At 40.1% G+C, this 19,066-nt stretch overlaps 2 protein-coding genes across 9 annotated transcripts in view; one reads left to right on the plus strand and one right to left on the minus strand.

Annotated features, from left to right (window-relative positions):
- Positions 1 to 16,169, minus strand: part of NTNG1 (netrin G1) — a 370,195-nt gene extending 354,026 nt beyond the window's left edge. For 5 of the 8 annotated variants that reach the window (XM_061411016.1, XM_061411013.1, XM_061411009.1 and 2 more), the window contains exons 1-2: positions 14,593 to 14,684; positions 6,878 to 7,614 (exon numbers count right to left, since the gene is read on the minus strand). In XM_061411016.1, the coding sequence (XP_061267000.1) occupies positions 6,878 to 7,123 (246 nt within the window). In that variant the 5' untranslated portion in view covers positions 7,124 to 7,614; positions 14,593 to 14,684. Of the gene's footprint in view, positions 1 to 6,877; positions 7,615 to 13,239; positions 13,411 to 14,283; positions 14,367 to 14,592; positions 14,685 to 15,710 lie in introns of those variants that run through there. The other 3 variants (XM_061411010.1, XM_061411011.1, XM_061411012.1) reach the window with 3 other exon arrangements.
- On the plus strand, positions 13,693 to 17,681 carry LOC133244196 (5E5 antigen-like). The gene is made up of 2 exons (XM_061411017.1): positions 13,693 to 14,728; positions 15,005 to 17,681. The coding sequence occupies exon 1, from the start codon at positions 13,858 to 13,860 to the stop codon at positions 14,659 to 14,661; it is 804 nt and encodes a 267-aa protein (XP_061267001.1). The 5' UTR covers positions 13,693 to 13,857; the 3' UTR covers positions 14,662 to 14,728; positions 15,005 to 17,681.
- The last annotated feature ends 1,385 nt before the right edge of the window (positions 17,682 to 19,066 follow it).

A 19,066-nucleotide genomic window follows, 5' to 3' on the forward strand; every position in this document is an offset into this window, starting at 1 on the left:
CTGGGATTTCTTTGGAAGGAATGATGCTAAAGCTGAAACTCCAGTACTTTGGCCACCTCATGCGAAGAGTTGACTCATTGGAAAAGACTCTGATGCTGGGAGGGATTGGGGGCAGGAGAAAAAGGGGACGACAGAGGATGAGATGGCTGGATGGCATCACCGACTCAATGGACCGGAGTTTGAGTGAACTCCCGGAGTTGGTGATGGACAGGGAGGCCTGGCATGCTGTGATTCATGGGGTTGCAAAGAGTCGGACACAACTGAGTGACTGAATTGAATTGAATTGACCTAGATTTATGGTAAATGCTATGAGATAGAAAAGCAGTACAATATACAGTCTCTATTGAGCTCCTACTCTGCATCAAGAGAGTATGGGAGACTGTCTCACGTATTATCTCACTTAAAGGATACAGTGGTCCAGATCAAGAGTCAAGATACAGTAAACGCAGGAAACATATGTGTATGTGGGTATATAAATCAATAAGATGAATGAATTGCTAAATGTTACAGAATAGTAGAGTAGATAGATGGGCATATATTTTAATTACATAGTTAAAAGGTCAAGAGATTGACTTGAGCTGATGTTGAAAGTGAAAGTCACTCAGTCATGTCTAACTCTTTGGGACCCTATGGACTATACAGTCCATGGAATTCTCCAGGCCAGAATACTGGAGTGGGTAGCCTTTCCCTTCTCCAGGGGATCTTCCCAACCCAGGGATCAAACCCAGGTCTCCCTCATTGCAGACAGATTCTTTACCAACTGAATTATCAAATTGGCAGTAAGTATACGGAGAAACCAACTTGATATAGACCTTGAAGGATGGGTGGAATATGGATAAAAGGAGGCTATTTCAAGCAAAAGGAATGTCTTCTGTTTGTCCTGGTAGAAAAACACATGAGATGAGGGACTTCTTGTGTGATGACACTAGTCACTAACGTCAGAGGATCCAGATGCCAGCCTAAGACCCAGGCACAGTTCCAGAGCTAAGTAGAACTAGCCCCAGCACCAAAAGTCTACAGAATATGCCTGAGAGACCTCGAAACAATCGAGACAGACTACGGGGGTTTTTAAGGACACGAGTTCAACACTTTTAAAGTGGTATTTCTCTAGAGCAGAAATCTTGGAGGAACTGAAGGAGGCAATTCAAAGTTGTCTGCTACAAGGCAGTAATTATGCTGAAGTCTCATGTTTCACCTTTAAAATCTTGCATATGCGCATTCAGTTAAATGCCCCTCTTCATCTCTGTGTACAGCTGGAGTGCCAGATATATGAAATACACACACACACACACATATGCACACACAGATCTAACTTATTAGTCCTATGAATTTTTGCTCCTCTTCCATTCTGCCACATATAAGGTGTCAATCTACCATTAACCAGGCCACTAGGGTGTGATTTAACTGCTGTGCCTTCACCTGCTGCAACCCACTCCAGTGTTCTTGCCTAGAGAATCCCAGGGACAGGGGAGCCTGGTGGGCTGCCGACTAAGGGGTCGCACAGAGTCGGACACAACTGAAGCAACTTAGCAGCAGCAGCAGCATCTGCTGCACCCAGCCTTTTTTCCTATCATCTTCTTTAGACACAGTTTAATATCAGGAACTTGGCTACCAGAAGTATTTTCCAAGTGGCCCTTTAATATGCAGCAAAGTAATTCACATTTAAACTCTGAGTGCTGGTCTTACTTCTATGCCTCTGTCCCCAGATTCTGGCTACATGCCCCTATATATTAATTTTGCTTAGGACTCTTTTTTTTTTTTTTTTTTGCTTCCTTTCAAAGGAGGGACCATATGTCATTTTATTTTGATTCTCACCACCAGCACCACCACCAGGTTCTGCTGTGCTCTACGTTCTGTTCACTTCATCCCACATACAGTAGTCTGGAGTTATATCTGCGCATTAGTCCAACAGAGGCAAGGGCACGAGCACACAGAGAACACTGTCTGGGAACAATGAATGACATGAGGCGGGTTTCAGGTTTAGCTAGCCCCACGTAATCTTTATCAGCTCCCTCTCAAGGCCTCCCACATAAACCATGCATGCTATGCCAGTGCAGTCTCAACCCAAATCCAGTGTCCCTTCCAATGAGACTGCCAGTCCTAAATCGCTTGGAAATGCCATTGGGTCCTGATGGAAAGTAATTGGAAATAAGGTTGTAAACACTTGGATTTAAAAACCATGTAGAGTACTTTAGACTTGATACATAGGTAACAGGGAGCTACTGCTGGCTCCTTAACAAGGGAATACTTTATATAGTGCTATATCAGGAGACCGATCTCCATGGAACTTAATTCACTGCAAACATAAATTAAGTTTTACTTAGAAATAAGTCTAAACAATGAACTAAACAATGAAGTGTTAACAATGAAGGAACTGAAGATTTTTAAAAATTTCATTCTGGCATAATTCAGGGATAAATCAATTCAAATGAAAGATGTCACTGTTATTAAAACTTCATTCATTTATTAACTTATGTTTCATGTGAACAGAGTGAATTTTTAAGATTTTTGATTATTATATAAGTCAATGTTATTTCCGGTTTTTGGAAAATTGGTATTAATGCCTTGTCATTAAAAACATAATGAAACCTATCAAATTAATTTCTCAAAGGCTACCTGATAGCCACCAGATGGCAACCTGAGCTGATGTCAAGTCAGAAATGTAAGTTATGGGTAGCCCTGAGACTGCATCCATCACCACTCACTCATCCTTCTGGGTTCCTTTAAAATAATAAAACAGGAAGGCTTTTGTACTACTTTTAAAATTCCATTTGAACATAATGAAATATGCTCTATCCACAATGCTTACAATAATTACATTTTTTTTTTCTTAATAGGATTCCATTTGGAAATAGCGCAATATGGAATGATCATTAATAGATCTGCTTTGGTGCTTGAATAAATGCCTATCAAGAGCACAGGCACACATTAGTAAATTTCCTAAAGAAAATCCATTTTCATTTCAAATTCTGACATTTTATTTAGAAAAATTATACCGTTCCTTTTAATTATTTCAGTAAACATAATGAGGGTATTGCTAACTACACCTCAGAGTACTTTATTTTCTCCATTTTTTAGTAATATGAGTCTACATGTAATTAAAGGCGTGCTGCATTAATGATGCCGAAGGTCTCCAAGGGAAGCATTTAATGTCCACCTCATAATATTATGCCAAAATTACATGCACAGAAGACATTTTAATAATCTTTGTTTCCTAATTTAGTTTTGATTGGCTCTGAAATCCATAGCTGCACTCAAGGGCTCACATTTCTACCGTCATCAGCACTTCTGTGTCATAAATTGTACAAACGCCTATGACTTCTTCCATCTGTAGGCTTCTTCTGAAAGCTTGTGTTTAACTTATCCAGAAAATTAGCCACAGGCTGGAGATAATTGCAGATAATTTTGCCATTTTTAAGCTACTGGGGTGTTGCATGAAGATATGACAACTAAGTTTGTCTAAACGCAAAGGACAAGTCACAGCTTTGTGTTGTCACTTCAGCTTTACACCCAGGTTCAGATCATCATATTTGCTCTTTATGCAAGCTGAAACAAACTGTAGTCACTCGATGATCTGTATTTTCTGACAAAGCTGTGCTACCTGAAGCTTTTACACAGCTGAAGGACACAATCTATACGAATATTATCGCAGACTAAAAAAATGTTTTAAATGCTTAACTCTCCTCTACCCTTCATATTCTTCCCCCTTAACAAAAACAGATTTTTTTTTTAGCCATCAACAACTTACAAGGAATATATCAAACTAAATTAAAAAGAAAATGTATGGCCTCAATATACAAAATTCATGCATATACATGTATATGTGTATATCTATTTCTATTCCCCTATTCTACTATCATAAAACAGAAATGGCAAAATCTCCCAAAAAAACTAACATTTAAAATGCTGGTACTATTACTATACAAAAACTTAAAATGACTGGGACATTAAAGAGGGATTATGCAGGTTACCTAGGTTAATAAGCAGAGATCTAAATGGAATCATGCGGTCCATTCTCTCTAAAATCTCACTCTAAAGTAAATGCAGCATTCATGGATGGTCACTGGCATATAATGATGGAGGTGATGCAAAAGGCAGTACAGGCTCTCAGTGCACTGCCAATGAAATTCAACTTTATATAAGATAAATTGGCTATGGGAATTATAGGGTATTTCTCTGACCAAATGTCCCCTTGGTGCTCAGAATTGCTAGTCACAGCTAATAAGGGTGTCACTAGCTGAGTAAGTGATTACTGAAACCATTCTGCAGCAAACATTTACATATCAGGGCTAAGCAGTGATTGTGCTTATATGGCAGCTTCCCTGATGTAATAGGCCATAACGACTCTGAGGGAGCAGGTATGGATGCCTGTGTCAAGGAGGGGAGAACGTGAAAGTCATAACACAAATGACTTTATGGATTCCCATTAGACCTTGGGCTAAGGAGCACCCAAACAGGTCTGATACGACAGCATCCTGAAACAGCTTTACAGCCTTGTGTCAGGAACCCTTATACTAAAGAATTTTATGGAAAATACAAAACTGGAGAGAGGATATGTTGCTATATTAGGTCACTATCTTTGACTTGGTATATAATATGCATACAAGCAGTCCCAAACTTTGTATTTAAAGGATAGATTATTAAATCTGTTATGCCAATCAAATGTACATTAAGGAGCCCAAATTACGCATTATAGGTAACATCTCACAAATCTCACACTCTCTCTTGAAAAACAATTCTGTTTAATGACAACTTAAACCCACCAAGGCTTCTGAATATTTGCATCATAGTAACATGCAGTATTTTAAAACACTGCCTTATGGAGTTTCATATAAACATGTAAATTACATATATTACTGCACTTGAGAAAGTTGAGGAATATCATTTTCATCTCTTTTGGTCTCTAACATCACTTAGCCACTGAACTGCTAGGAATTGGCTTAAGAACCTTAGACAATGTGACTGTAAAAAGCAGGCATGAGAAGTTCTATAACGTGCCCTTTCCCACTCAAGATGGGAGAGAGAGGTATGCTGAAGACACCAGGTAAACCCTTCAACACGATGGACAGGAGCAGTGCTGAGCAAGCGTTCTCTTGCCAGAGGCTGACATGAGGGAAGCTGCACATTCAAATCACATGTTGAGCACATCATACAGAACCTGTGCAAGTACAAACAGCACTCTGAAAAAGGATCTCTGCTGTTTTACTTAGATCTGTAAATTATTAAACAATTCCAGAAGAGGCATATTGCTAGCAGTGCATGCAAGCCAATACATAGAGTGTCTTTATAATATTAAGACTTAGCCCAGAACTATCTTCTGCTAAGGACTAGAAGATTGCACCACCTGTCACCTGAACAGCCATTTCACCCCTAGATTTGCAATAAGATCTTAAATTTGACCTTTTATGAGAAATTATTAGAAACCTTATATAAAGCCAACAAACGCCTCTGCTCTTTTTTACAGATTTATTACAGTTTTCCTAATGTGTTTAAATAAATTCCTCTTCTGCGAGTCTCTGGTTTCTAAAAGGCAACTTTTTTGCAAAGCACATACCTGCTTCCCAGAGATGGTCCTCTCTTTGAAATATTTAGTCTTTCAGAGCACTTTAGTCATAGTGACACCTAATAGCCAAGCTCTTTTTCTCACTCTCCACAAAATCAGGTTTAGACTATAATTCAAACCAGTCCCCAAAGGCACTTCTGAAAAATGGCAAGCCCTTAGCTTTTAGGCGAAAAGACTCTTTAGTGCTCAAAATTGTTTCCTGTTACAAAACCTTTTCTGCAGTGCTAGGTCTAAGATGATCTTATGCTAATTTAACTCACTAGGGACTGTGAACAGATGCTACTTTGATTAATAGTTTCACTATCCTGAAAATGCCAGGCCAGGTTCAAGATAATAAAGTCAGGTATGGATACTATTAAAATCTGCCATACCATTATATCTGTTATATAGAGAAAAATGAGATCCCAGTTCATGTATCAAATAAACCCTATGTATAATAATAATAAAATAACATACACCAAATGAACACACTGTTTGAATTCTTTAGCACACTGATTTACATCATTTTAATGATCAAAGTCTTTACTTAACACCTTATGGGCATATTTTCAGCAATGTCTCTAGTAAAAATTTCAATGTGTCACATAGCATTTACCTTACCACCCAGAAAAAGCCTTTTCTATACTATGAAAACAATGAATTATCTAACTTTGCTTATCAAAAGGACAGTATTTGAATTTGCATGCTCCATGTCACTACTTTTTTAGGAAACATTTTCAATATTCCAGCCTTTTCTCTGGAAAACCATAACCCTTACAAACAAGAGGCTGAACAAGTTGACAAGACTCTTTCGGAAAAGCTTCTCATGAGGCTTTGGCTCCTGTCTCCTAACCAAGAATTTCCAAACCACAGCAGTTTCCCGATGAGCAAAACCATGACATCTACTCAAGCCTTGAACTGGAGAACGCAGGACTAGCCTTCACTTAAAGATGTATGTGAAGAAACCTTTATGTTTGTAAAGTTGGCTTACCAATGGATTTTATCCTTCACCTATCACATGTGGTCTAATCATATTCCCAGTCTCCAATCTGAAATTTAAACTTCAGTTGGACTTTTTGCTTTATCATTTATATTCAGTGCATTTGTCTCAGTGAAACCTTTGGTTCGCAGGAAGTGTGTCAATCACACTGTGCAAACTGTAATTCCAGGTGGTGCAGGCCTCCACTGAGAATGCAACTAGCCTGTTAGCACAAATCTGCCACCTGCAGATTCAGCTCATTGCCTGAGTTGAGTCTTCGCACTCACCACATTTGTATGCACATACAACATGCCCGCACTTAACATGAAATAAGCAATTCAAAAAGGTTGTCTCACCATTGCACAGAACGTCTCCGGAGGGTCTCCACAGGTAATGTCTGGAGGATCCAGTTTCACTTTCAGATATTTTGTCATGTCTGTGGATTCCGGCTGACAGGCCATGTAATCCCAAACTTTCCCTTCTTCGGTATAAATCTGAGTCTTACACACATCATAATGTCCCCACACTAAAGGGTAGGGCTGCATCACTGAGGACACTGTAACCCAAAGGGCATGAATTGACAGAAATCTTGACAAATACATCTCTAAATTCTTGGCAATCTTCGTGGTAACTAAAGCAGCTTATCTATGTCTATACGTAGGTAGGTTTGTATATTAAAAAAAGAAAAAAAAAAGAAAAAGAAGATGAGACTTCAACGTAGATTCCAAAATTAAAAGTGAAGGGTTCATATATTGCACATGTTCAGGTATATTGAGGACTTTGGTGGAAGCCTAGCATACTTGTGCACTAGGCATTAGCAACGACTTGCAGCTTTTTCATTGTCCTAGAACGTATCTATTAGCCTTGGGTCTAGCTTGGTTTTTTTATAAAAGATGTCCAGTAGCAGATAAGGATTTATCAAAACGATGGCCCTCCTATTGTACATCCAATAACCCTGGGTGCTTGATGCTCACAGTTCACAAGGGATGCTCAGGCGCACTGAGGTATCAGTAGCTACAGCAACAGGACGAGTGTCTATCGCTCGGTGTCTGCTTCCCATCAATCATTCTTCTCTTCTGGCACCAACACCCTTCTAGAAACAATAAGAATAAGAGTTATTGTCCCACAATCAATGCATTACAAAATATATGATATGTTGACATTTGGGAGGTTAGACGCAATATGAAGCAAATTGGTGTAATATGGATAACCTTTACTCAGCTGCTTTGCTAGAATGACCAAACCACAGAAATCATTCACATTAGGAAGAATTTTGATATGAAGGATTTAACTCTTCCATAACAAAGACAGATGTTTGTGTTCCAGGTGACTTACAGGTTTTCACTTCAAAAACTATATTCCCATCTTGACAAAACTGAAAGCAAGCAGCTAGATTTAAACATCTCTTCATATATTGTAGTGCTGGAAAATCTTCCAGAGGAACAATGGGGGAAATGAGTGCTTTTATAACAATGGCAAACAAGTGACAACTACTTCTATGCCTTTTGTCTCTTGGCAAAGAGACCCTAAAAATCTACAAATTCCTTGTACATTTCTTAGCTTTTGTTAACTGGAGTGAAAAAACAGCATTGTTGGCACAAGCCTGTCCCTTTGGATTTGCTCATTATATTAGAAGAATTTAGCATCTTTTGTTTAGTTACATTTAGTGATAAAGATAACTTGGCTCTCTGAAAAAAATATTCAAAAATAAAACCAAAGCAGCAAATTGTCCTTTCATAAGAATTTTCTATTTTCTTACATCTTTTTATAGCCATTACATCTGCATTTGCAGTTACTCTCTGTAACAGAAGAAGGGAATTTGTCCCAAAGGCAAATATAATACACTGCTTTAAAACTAAAAGCTCTGTAGTAAAACGCACAATTTAAAATGCACATATAAAAATAGCTGAGGGTGAGTTAACAGGCCATGAAGCAGAATAATATGGCACTAATTCTAAGAGAAAATAAAAATTACTGTTTAAAAGTACTTTTGGCTAACTGATAATACAGCCTACATACTGAGTACAAGTCATTGGTGAGTTTAACTGGCAACTTTTCTCTTTAGAGATTACTGTCTAAATCGAAACAAACAATAATATTTGGAATCCAGATGTAAGAAGAGTGCATTTGCTTAATTAGCTGATTTATATCGTCACAGTCCCAATAATTAAGTATTTTTTAATGTGAAAAGACAAGCCTACAATTTTAGGAAATACCATATAGACCCTTCAATTCACACTAAGCAGTTTAAATATGGAAGTTCACTGTCCTCACAGAATCTAATAGAAGGAATCTACTATATTTAAATAATATACCATCTTAAAATGAACTAAGCCACAAAGACTATGAAATGCCAACAGATGGTTGAATTGTGTTTCCATAGCAAAGTAATTTATAATAATTGCTTTATGGATGCAAGTGCAATTTTCATTATATTCAATTCATAAAATGTTATCATACTGCTGCAATTTGTGATATTTTCTATTAGGAAAAATGTTGAATATTTGAGTTCCTATGAAGCAATAATTAGCAGTTTGTCTAAACATGTATAAACTACAGATTTGAATCTGCCTCTTTTTGTAATGTAAAGACTATTGTGCTCAGTACATTTTGAAATCTTAAACCAAAAAGAAAAAAAAATCACAGAGAAGTAAATGTGGCTACTATAGCCTTCTGCTTTTTTTCAGATTCATTAGTAATTTTAAGTTGATACTTTCAGAAGCAGCTGACATTTTGACAATTAATAATCTGAAAAGGTATTAAAATAATACAAATTTGCATTTTCTAGATGCATTTTCAACTGCATTTACTACTTTATTATAATAAGAACAAACACTTTCATGGAGGGGGAAATGGAAGGGAGAGAAAAGTAGGCATTATAACTGAAGCAGTGTAAAGTCTACTACACCAGAAATTATTAACTTAAATTCTTAGTTTCAAATACATAACAACATGTTAATCAGCACCATATACTCTTAAAGACCTGAGATGAACTGCTTTGAGTTTAAAATGAGTGAGCACAACAAGCTAATTTTTAATATATTAAAAATATACCTTAAGTATATATTTGAATTCTGAGATTAATAACATTTTAATCAATAAATATTATTCCCCCTTATCTGCTTATTCTTCACTACTGTCTTCATCCACTTTTTTGCCTCAGTTGAATCACAAAATGAAGGATGACCATATAAATTTATGTTAAAAATTTGGTGACTAAGGAAACATATGGGAACCTGGTACTATTTCCTGACACAAGAGCAATCCCAGTGCAACGAATTCTCATTAAAGTACACCAGAATTATAATGATGGTCATTACACAGAATTATGGACTACACCATTGATCGAATTTAGAAAACTGACAAAGAAAAATGCAGAGGAGTGCAAGACATTTGAATATTAGGCAGTTGCAGGACTGTGCGACAGACATTCTTGACAAGAAGCAGCCAATTATAGCTTAAATTTCCGGCACATAACCAGTTGTGATGAATAGTTTTCCATTACATTACAGACATATTATTAATGTATTAAAAATGTCAAGCTTTGGCAAGCACTAATATGGCATGGCTCAGTCAGTCTGCAGAATTTACACTTAATGAGCTCCCATTGACACAGGAAAAGATATTGACCACAGCATATTACAGATCAGGAGCAGAGGGTCACTAAGCTGTTCTTTAACATAATTATTTGATTTCATTCCAACTTTTATGTTTGTAGCGTCACTTAATATGTATCCTTCACATTAGGATCTACTTTTCATTGCCATACACTTCAAAGAAAATCCTCTTACTTTAAAATCAGTAAGAAACTAATGAATCTATGAACTTCCATGCCACACAATGGAAAAGAAGCCCCTGTCAAAATCAGGAATTTTCTATTAAAGTATAATTAAGGAGTTTTCAAAGAAAATAAAATGATTTTAAAATAGAACATGATTTACCTCTTAACCTCTATTACCTAACGGCACCAGTTCCCATCTGGCTGTGCTTTCAACTAGGTTAAAATCACCAATAGCATCTTCAAAGCTAGGTCATTACAGCAAATAGCCAGGCAAAACGATTATGAGGACAGTCAATGACATATCTGGGGATTTAATATACCAAACCAATTCCTTCTTGCCCATAACTGAACTAATTGCCAAGTAACGTGGACTTTGAATGTGTCTCAAGTGCTCACCTAAATGTGAGCAGCTTCAGAAGAGCTCTGCACAGTCCCATTTCTAGTTCTTAACTTTGTGAACCCTGGGAACTCACTGTAATCGAACAGTGCCATCATCTCTACCTGTGCACTAAAACATTAGGAAGTCCTCTTTGATAGAAATACCCATTAATATGCCATGAGTACTCCACAGACCTCTGACTGGTATATAAATTTGCAAAGCCAATATGAAAATATAAAGTTATGTCATGCCCTCAAGTTGATAGATGTTACTGATCTGGACTAAAATGAGCTATAAAATGGCTTTGCATACAAGGAACACATCTTTTCCCAGGATTCTGTAGCTAATTCCCTTCCACCTTGTAGAAGTCATTTCACAGGTCTTTTCTTTCATTAGAAAAGAAGCCTCCTAAATATTACATGGAAGTAATAATGATCAAAACTACAGACAATTATACTCTAAAAACAACTGCCAATTTCATCAACAAAGAGGAAAACATTGACAGTAAATCCACTAACTCTAGCTGGCTCTCAGTATCCATTCTATTACATAATCTCACGAGGAGGTGGGGGTGGTGATAGTAGGCTATTTATTCCATAAATACTCAGCTCTCAGGGGCACCTGAAATAGACAGCTATTGACTCATTCCTCATAGACATTAGGAATTTTATAAATATGCATGTTTCTGAATGGGAAGGAACAAAAAGAACATTGACTATAATCATATTCCATTGAGTGAAACATACAAGGAGATAAAGACATACCCAAATTCCATAACATATCAAAATTAGCAGCTTCCAACACTGTCATAATGAGACTGACTAAATGGGATATTTAACATATATTAAATGCTCTCTGCATTTATTTATGTGTTGTGAAGAAAGCATATTCTAGTCATCTTAATGGGAGACATTTGCTTCTATCCTTTTGTTAACTGTCTTTCAAGATAAAGAAATTTTACATGTACTGCAACATCATTGGCATATTTTACTCATACTTGATTGGGTATTATGAGCAACTGCCTATCAAGAGATTCTTAATAAAACTAAATAGCACACCTTAGTATTTGAAAGATCTCTGCTTTCACCAAGAGAATAATGATTAGGGAAATTAGAAAGCATATATTTTGCAGGATGTTTAGGGATGGAATAATACATAAAATTATTTCATAATCAGTTAAGTCTAGAATAAATATGCTGTTTTATTAATGTAGAACAACAAATCTTTCATTGTCTTGTAGGGAAGTTCAGAAATCCAAGGTTTCAAGTACACATTTGAGAAAGTCTACACCCACCTAAAGTTTTGAAACAAAAATCTGGATTCTGAAGATAAAATTGTTTTTAAAAGTACACTAAATCTCTTACTGACTTATAATTCATACACACACATTTTTCTGTTAACATATAATTAATTTTCTGAGTTGTACAAAATTTTCTTTCCAATTGACTTGTTGTTTTTGTAACTTCTAAAACTCTCCAAATCTTTACTACAGTTAGAAAATTTATCAACTAAGTGTGTAATGGTTTAATTTTTTCAAATTAGTATATGATTTGTTTGTTTGTTTGTTTTTCAGAATAATAACAGAGGCAAAGACAGGCAAATGCACCACTTACAAACATACAAAAGGAAACAGAAAAAATATATTAGCCTCCTTCTAAAAAGCTAACCTGAAACACATACATCCAGTGAAAGCTGACAAAACAAAAATATCACTAGGAAAAACAGCTTTATGTGCACATAAAATCAACATCAACTGTTTTCTTACAAAATGTTAGGATCACCTTTTTAAATTTTCACAATAGGAAGTATCGCCAAATTAATAGCCAACTATATGGAATTTTGAATTCCCTTATGTTGGTCTTCAGTGGTGAAAGAGATCTTATTTCATGGCACCCGGAAAAAAATAGGAGATATATCCCTTATGTATGTAAACTAGAACAACCTTCTGTATGAAACACTTGCATTTTTTTTCTTTGCATGCTAATCCACATGCAAAGAACCAAATTTCATCCTAAAGAAAAACTTAAAAGTTACTTGTCTTCCAAAAGATTCTTGAAACAGTTATTGAGCTGATCTTCCTTTGCCAAAGAGAAAGGGGGTGAGGGGAATTTAAGGCATTCAAAGTGGCAGTTCAAAATACTTTTATGAAACCTGCAATTGTTAATTCCCCAAAGGTTAGAGATGACCTCAAGGACTAGACAAATCAGAAAAAGGTTGCCCCTACTGTGAAAAAGGGAATTTCTGGATAACTTTTTTCTAACAAGCTGAACCATTAGCTATATCTGAATAAATGATTTTGTTACAAGATTTTTCTATTTCCCCCCCAATTCTGTAAAATAAAACTTTCAGTATTTTCAGTCATAAAATAGGGCCTTATTTCTAAAGCAAATCCACGGCCAGATACACCATATGTTTAGTGGAATTCTGAATCTTACTCAGAATTTTCCATTCCAAAGACTGACAAACTGTTATGATAACGAGTGGTTCCATTACCATTCCCTGGGAAGAATGGGGGAGGAGGTGGAAAACAAAAGCCTCTACACTCTGGGAATCTGTACCTGATGTGAGGGTGGAAACGCAATCTCCAACTTTTCAAAACAAAGTTGCTTAAAATCTCCACTAGGAATTTTCCTCCCCTCCCCTGTAAAATGACAGCCTCCTAAGTGGATTTCTCGAAAAGAAAAAAGAAAAGAAAAAGGTGGGGGGAGGAGTCTCTAAAGTGATGTTACTAAAACAAACAGCAGAGGGCGCAGTTTCTTTTTTTATCTAAGTTTTCCTGTGTATGAATCACTTAATTGGTTATTTTGGGCCCAATAATACTCAGTATTATTTGTATTATATATAGACATCCACAGATCTATACAGGAGAGCAATTCAATGTCCCTAGCCGAATCCATCAACTGATTAATGCAATGCCAGTAAAGAATCTGAGAAAATATTCCAAACAACATTCCTATACCAAGTCTTTCCCTCTATCAATTTTCCCTTCTCCCCAGCTGCACAACATGGGATAGTAATGCTTTAATCTCGCACCAATAAAGGAGATTAAAAGAAAGGAACTTCAAAAGCTCAGTGTGGCCACCAGCTTCACAGGGCCGTCAAGAGGGCAAGTTTTTTTCCCCAAGCAAGGACAACTGGCAAATAAAGAAAGAAAATAAAGAAAAAAGAACCCTCCGATGCTTTATGTGTGGTCAGGTGTGTGTGTGTGTGTGAGAGAGAGAGAGAGACAGCGAGCGACAGACAGACAGTGGGGAGCGAGCTGTGTGTCTGTGAGTCCGTCGATGGAAGCACGGACCCCGCGCCCAGGCACTGAGTACAACACACAGACTCGTAACCTGCCCGGGGCGCACACCAGGAAGACGTGTGTGGGTGTGAGAGTGTGCGGGCTGTGTGCGCTCAGAGGTTCTGCGCGCTGCCTCCTCAAGGCGCTTCACAAAGTTCCTCGCCCACCCGGAGCCTTCCCTCCCGCCTGTGGACTACGCTGTGTGGGGCGGGGGTGGCGGGGAGGGGGAGTCGAGGGGAGGGAAGGAGGAAAGCAGGGGGAGAGGGGCAAAGGGAAGACGCGCGGGTCGCTGCAGGAGCGGGAAGCCAGCGGCACTCACCGTGGGGCCGGTTCGCTAGGCGCCGGGCTGGAGCCCAGCCGACGGCGCGGGGCGGCGGCCGAGCCCAGCCTGGTGCGCCTCGGGCGGCGGCCGCAGCAGCGGAACCCCGGGCGGCGCTGGGCGGGCGGCGGCTCTTACCGCCGAGCCATCTCCGAGGCGCGGGCGAAGCGGGAGAGCTGGGGGTGTGGACCCGAGCGCCGCGGCCCGGCCGCCGCACCCCGAGGTCCCGGTTGCGCCGGGCTCGTGGCCGAGAGGACCCCACGGACGCAGAACCCCGCGCCCGCCCGCCAGTCCCCGCCGCTTAATTACCTTCGCCTCTGGCCCCGGAGGAGGGGGGGGGGGCAGCCTCCTGCACGTCGCCCCCTCTCGGAGCCCTAGCCGAGAGGGGGAATTCCTTCCCGTTGACGTCCTCTTCCGAAATGCAAAAGATCAGTGACTTTGACAGGTAGATGAGGGGGAGGGAATAGGGGTGGGCGGAGAGGAAGGGAAGATGAGAAAGGTGCCTCTCCCTCCAAAAATATAGTGATATTAATAATGAAATCGCAGCCTTCGGGAGGTCTTGCCAGCCCAGTCCTCTGCTTGCCGGGTCTCCTCCGCGCCTCCTCGCGCCAGTGCCTCTGCCACTTCTCGCCTTAAACTTTACTGAGGGTTGTTTTTTTTTTTTCTTTCTTTCTTTTTTTCCCTTTTTTTTTGTTTTTTTTTTTGTTTTTTTATGCTGCAGGACGACTTCCTGATTTCCCGGGGATCAGAACCAGCGGTCCGGTGGTTCTACTCCGCTTGGCACAGCTTTCATTTTATTTCAGACGAAGACGTTGAGCTTACTCAGAAGGGACATAAATCAGGACAATTAGCATTGGCGCCAAGAAGATCCTCTAGTACCAATTTCGTCCGGGCTTCCTTCGCGCATTCCTCCACTCAAGTCAGAAATGTCACTGCACATAGCGTTGATGGCTGCGAGACGCGACGCACCCAAAGTCCATTTGATGAAATATACATGGCCCGCGATGCTTCTGGATTGCGGTTCCCGGGCTCCCCGCCCCCGCCCGCGGCGCCTGGCCGGACCCTGCTCCGAGCCGGCAGCGAGCTCTCTGCAAACTTAGGGGCGCGTACAAATTAAAGAGTGAGCTCAAGGGCCGGAGAAGAGAAAGAAAGAAGCAAGCCGGGGGAAACTGCAGCCCTTGGAGGGGTGGCATGTACGTTTCACTTAAAAGCAGATCTTCTGCAACTGCCAGCAAGTGGAAGGATTGCAAACCTTATACTACCTCGAGACCTGGGCGCTCCGAGCGGTCCTAACTCCGTCCCGCTCGCTCTAACCGCCGCTGCCGCCGCCCCAGGACCTCGGAGTATTGAGGCTCAGCGACCACCCTTCACCTCCCCCACCCTTAGCTCGCCCACCCGAGCGCGATTTCCAGTATCTCTTCACGTACCTTCCACTCATGCCCGCGCCCGTCCCATCCCTCACTCCTGGCTCTTCTCTAGAAAACCTTCCCTAAGCACACCCCTCACTCCTAGCTGTGATCTCAGTGGTGTTTTTCAACCACCTATTCCCTTGCCCAGCCAGCGGCCCCTGCAGCGCAAGCCTCGAACTTCTTTATTTAGAAATTCATTCTTCTTCGGAAAGTTGAAGACAGAGCTGTGCTTTGCTGGCCTCTTCAACACTCTGAAGAGAAAGACAAATGCCCCCGCTCCAAGCCTTCTTTCCCTCGCCAGTGGGGGCTCAGACTTACCCGGGATCTCATTCATAGCTAAACATTAACGTCAAGGGGGAGGGTGGGGATCCACTTACTTACATAGGGAGAGACTTTAATTAAAAAGACTATTGCAACAGGGCGGGGGGAAAGCTCTGATCTCACAAATCTGTAAGCATCTCAAAATCAAACAGAAACGGGCTTCTGTGTGGTAAAGGGAATAAGCAGTAGGGAAAGCTGGTCAGATGAGAGGTGAAACCAGCTGGTTTGATAAGAATTGTGTCTTTGTGGTACACCGATTTGGGGGATAAACTGACAAAAAAGCATGTTCTGCATTTTAGTGTTTGCTTCAGTTTTGGGCCAAGTTCAGTGGGCGGGAGAGAAGTTGAACTCAAGTTTGTTAAAGACAAAGCAGAGGATAAGAAATGGCGGTTGTGAACACTTGGTCACTGGCTTCATGCCTCACAATGGAAGCACGGAGCTGAGGGCAGAGAGTGCTGACTAGGGGTGGTGTGGCAGAAGGGTGCACAGGGGAGAAGCTTGTTGAACTGAGCCTGTAAAGGATCCTTCTTGGCCCTGAGAAGCCAGAAAGGAGGCAGGAATTCCAAGCACCCTTACCCTAGACCCTCTAACACCTGAGAGGCCATCCTGAGAGGTGAATCCTCTCTCAGCTGACTCCCTCCAGTTCAGGAATCTGTGACTTCCTTGCTTCCCTCTCCCACTTCCACTTTCAAGCACTGAAGAAAGGAGTTACTGCAGGGGTGAACTCCTCAAAGGCATTCTTAGACAGTGACCCTTTGCCAGCTCTCTACCCAAGCTTCTCCAGAATCTAAATATACTGATTATAGGGAGATGCCACTCACCACCTAACCCTCCCTCTTGGGCTACCAGAGCCTCGACCCTTCTGAGAAGCCAGTACACCCTGAGAAATAGCACCCACAGGAGCTCTCTCAAGTCTCAGTGGCCTTCTGGCCTGAGCACTGAGATACGCACAGCTCTCATCCTTACATTTTCCTCCTGCCCTTTTCTCTCAAGCCAAAAAAAAACTCCTTCTGAGTTTCCATTCTCAGTTTTGTTTGATCATTTTAGGTGTTTCTCCAGTAAAAATAAAGAAAAGAAATCTGTCCAGAAATTAGGAGATTCTCTTCTAGGATATACCAAGATCTTTGTGATATTGGCTCCCAACCTGGAGAAAGCTCCTTTTTCAGCTGTCAAAGACTCAGAACTAACCTCCTTCCCCCTCTTCCTATACTATATCTTTCCACATTTCCAGGGTCTCTTTGACTTGGAGGAAGACATCAGTCCCAAATAAGTCCAATATGGGAACGGGGGACCCTCTCCAGGTAAGTAGCTTCTCCCACTCCAAGAGTAATAGTCTTCCAGAGGTGAATTTTTCTCTCAAACATCTGCTCTGATCTTCTCAGATTCAGTAAATTACCAACTAAACAAGTCAAATAAACTCTGAGCAGGAAATTTGAATCCTCAAGGAGACTTTCAATATTAAAACCCTTTCTCCTCCAGATCGTGATCCCTCCTCTAGTAGGGATTGGGGGGAAGGACATTTTCTCCAAAAAAAAAAAAAAAGTTTTGGGTGGATTTGAAATACCTTCTTAAAATGAGATACTGTGAATTTATATTTTAAACCAGCTTTCCTGAACATACCTATGCATATTTATTTACATAATTAAATAAAGAGCAATCAGAAATTTACCTAGCTATTTTCTTGGCATCTTTTCTCCAGCATCCTCTGCTTCTTCCACTTGTACGTGTGTATGCATGCATATATATACACATGTATGTCTATATACATTAAATATATATGTATTTAACTTTCTTTGAAAGAATGATTTTTTATTTTTTTACTTAAACTTTCAACTCTTCTTTCACTCCCTTTAGAGGAGAATTATTTGATCTTTCAATTCTCTGACTTCAGATCTCTGGCTGGTTTCCATGCATTCCTCATTCTTCTTCAACTTAGATTTTCATCTATTTGTAATTCTGTTGGGTCTCTATTGTTCATTTTTCTAGGTTATTAAAACCTGCTTGAAAACCTTCTTTTTAGAGATTTAACGGGGTTGTTTAAATACTTGCAGCATCAACATGACAAACTGGCAGTGGCAGCATAATTGCGATGTTGTTCATTGTTCAGTCATTCAGTCGTGTCCAGCTCTTTGTAACCCCATGGACTGCAGCACGCCAGGCTTCCATGTCCTTCACTGTCTCCCAGAGTTTGCTCAAACTCATGTCCATTGAGTTGGTGATGCCATCCAACCATCTCATTCTCTGTTGCCCCTTCTCCTTCTGCCCTCAATCTTTCCCAGCATCAGGGTCTTTTCCAATGAGTTGGCTCTTCACCTCAGGTGGCAAAAGTATTGAAGCTTTTTGCAATGTATCTGGTCCAAAAAGATATGTGTCTTTCTATAAATAAAGTAATTGACATAAAGTAGGTACCAAAGAAATGTTTCTCGCAGGTGCAAATAATTTTTTTCCATTCCCAGAACTCAGTAATAGTCTTCTTGGTAACAAGAATTAATTCCTACTATATTAAACTAAAGGAGAAGGCAATGGCAACCCACTCCAGTACTCTTGCCTGGGAAATCCCATGGACAGAGGAGCCTGGTAGGCTACAGTCCATGGGGTTGCTAGGAGTCGGACACGACTGAGTGACTTCACTTTCACTTTTCACTTTGATGCACTGGAGAAGAAAATGGCAACCCACTCCAGTGTTGTTGCCTGGAGAATCCCAGGGACAGGAGCCTGGTGGGCTGTTGTCTATGGGGTCGCACATAGTCCGACACGGCTGACATGACTTAGCAGCATATTAAAATAAAATTTAGATGTCTGAAATATCCAAATAAGGGACAAGTCCTATTTGGCCAACTGTGTACTGTGTGATAGATGCTTTCTTAACTGCTGCTTGTGTTCCAGTAGAAACATCCTTCCTAGTAGTTATAAAACCTTTAGCTCTTTCTTGTCTCCACTCTGTGCTCAGGGACATGCTTTATTACAGAGTCATTAGCAGTGTCGTTTTGACAGGTTTTGAAGTTCCTTACCTAACATGATTTTTTACTGCTTAAATATTTTGACATTTAAAC

The sequence above is a fragment of the Bos javanicus genome, chromosome 3 (assembly GCF_032452875.1).
Source record: "Bos javanicus breed banteng chromosome 3, ARS-OSU_banteng_1.0, whole genome shotgun sequence".
In the NCBI taxonomy this organism is placed as follows: Eukaryota; Metazoa; Chordata; class Mammalia; order Artiodactyla; family Bovidae; genus Bos; species Bos javanicus.

Excerpts from the sequence above, each read along its gene's own strand:
- LOC133244196 (XM_061411017.1), top strand. The coding sequence starts at position 13,858 with ATGCTTTATGTGTGGTCAGGTGTGTGTGTGTGTGTGAGAGAGAGAGAG.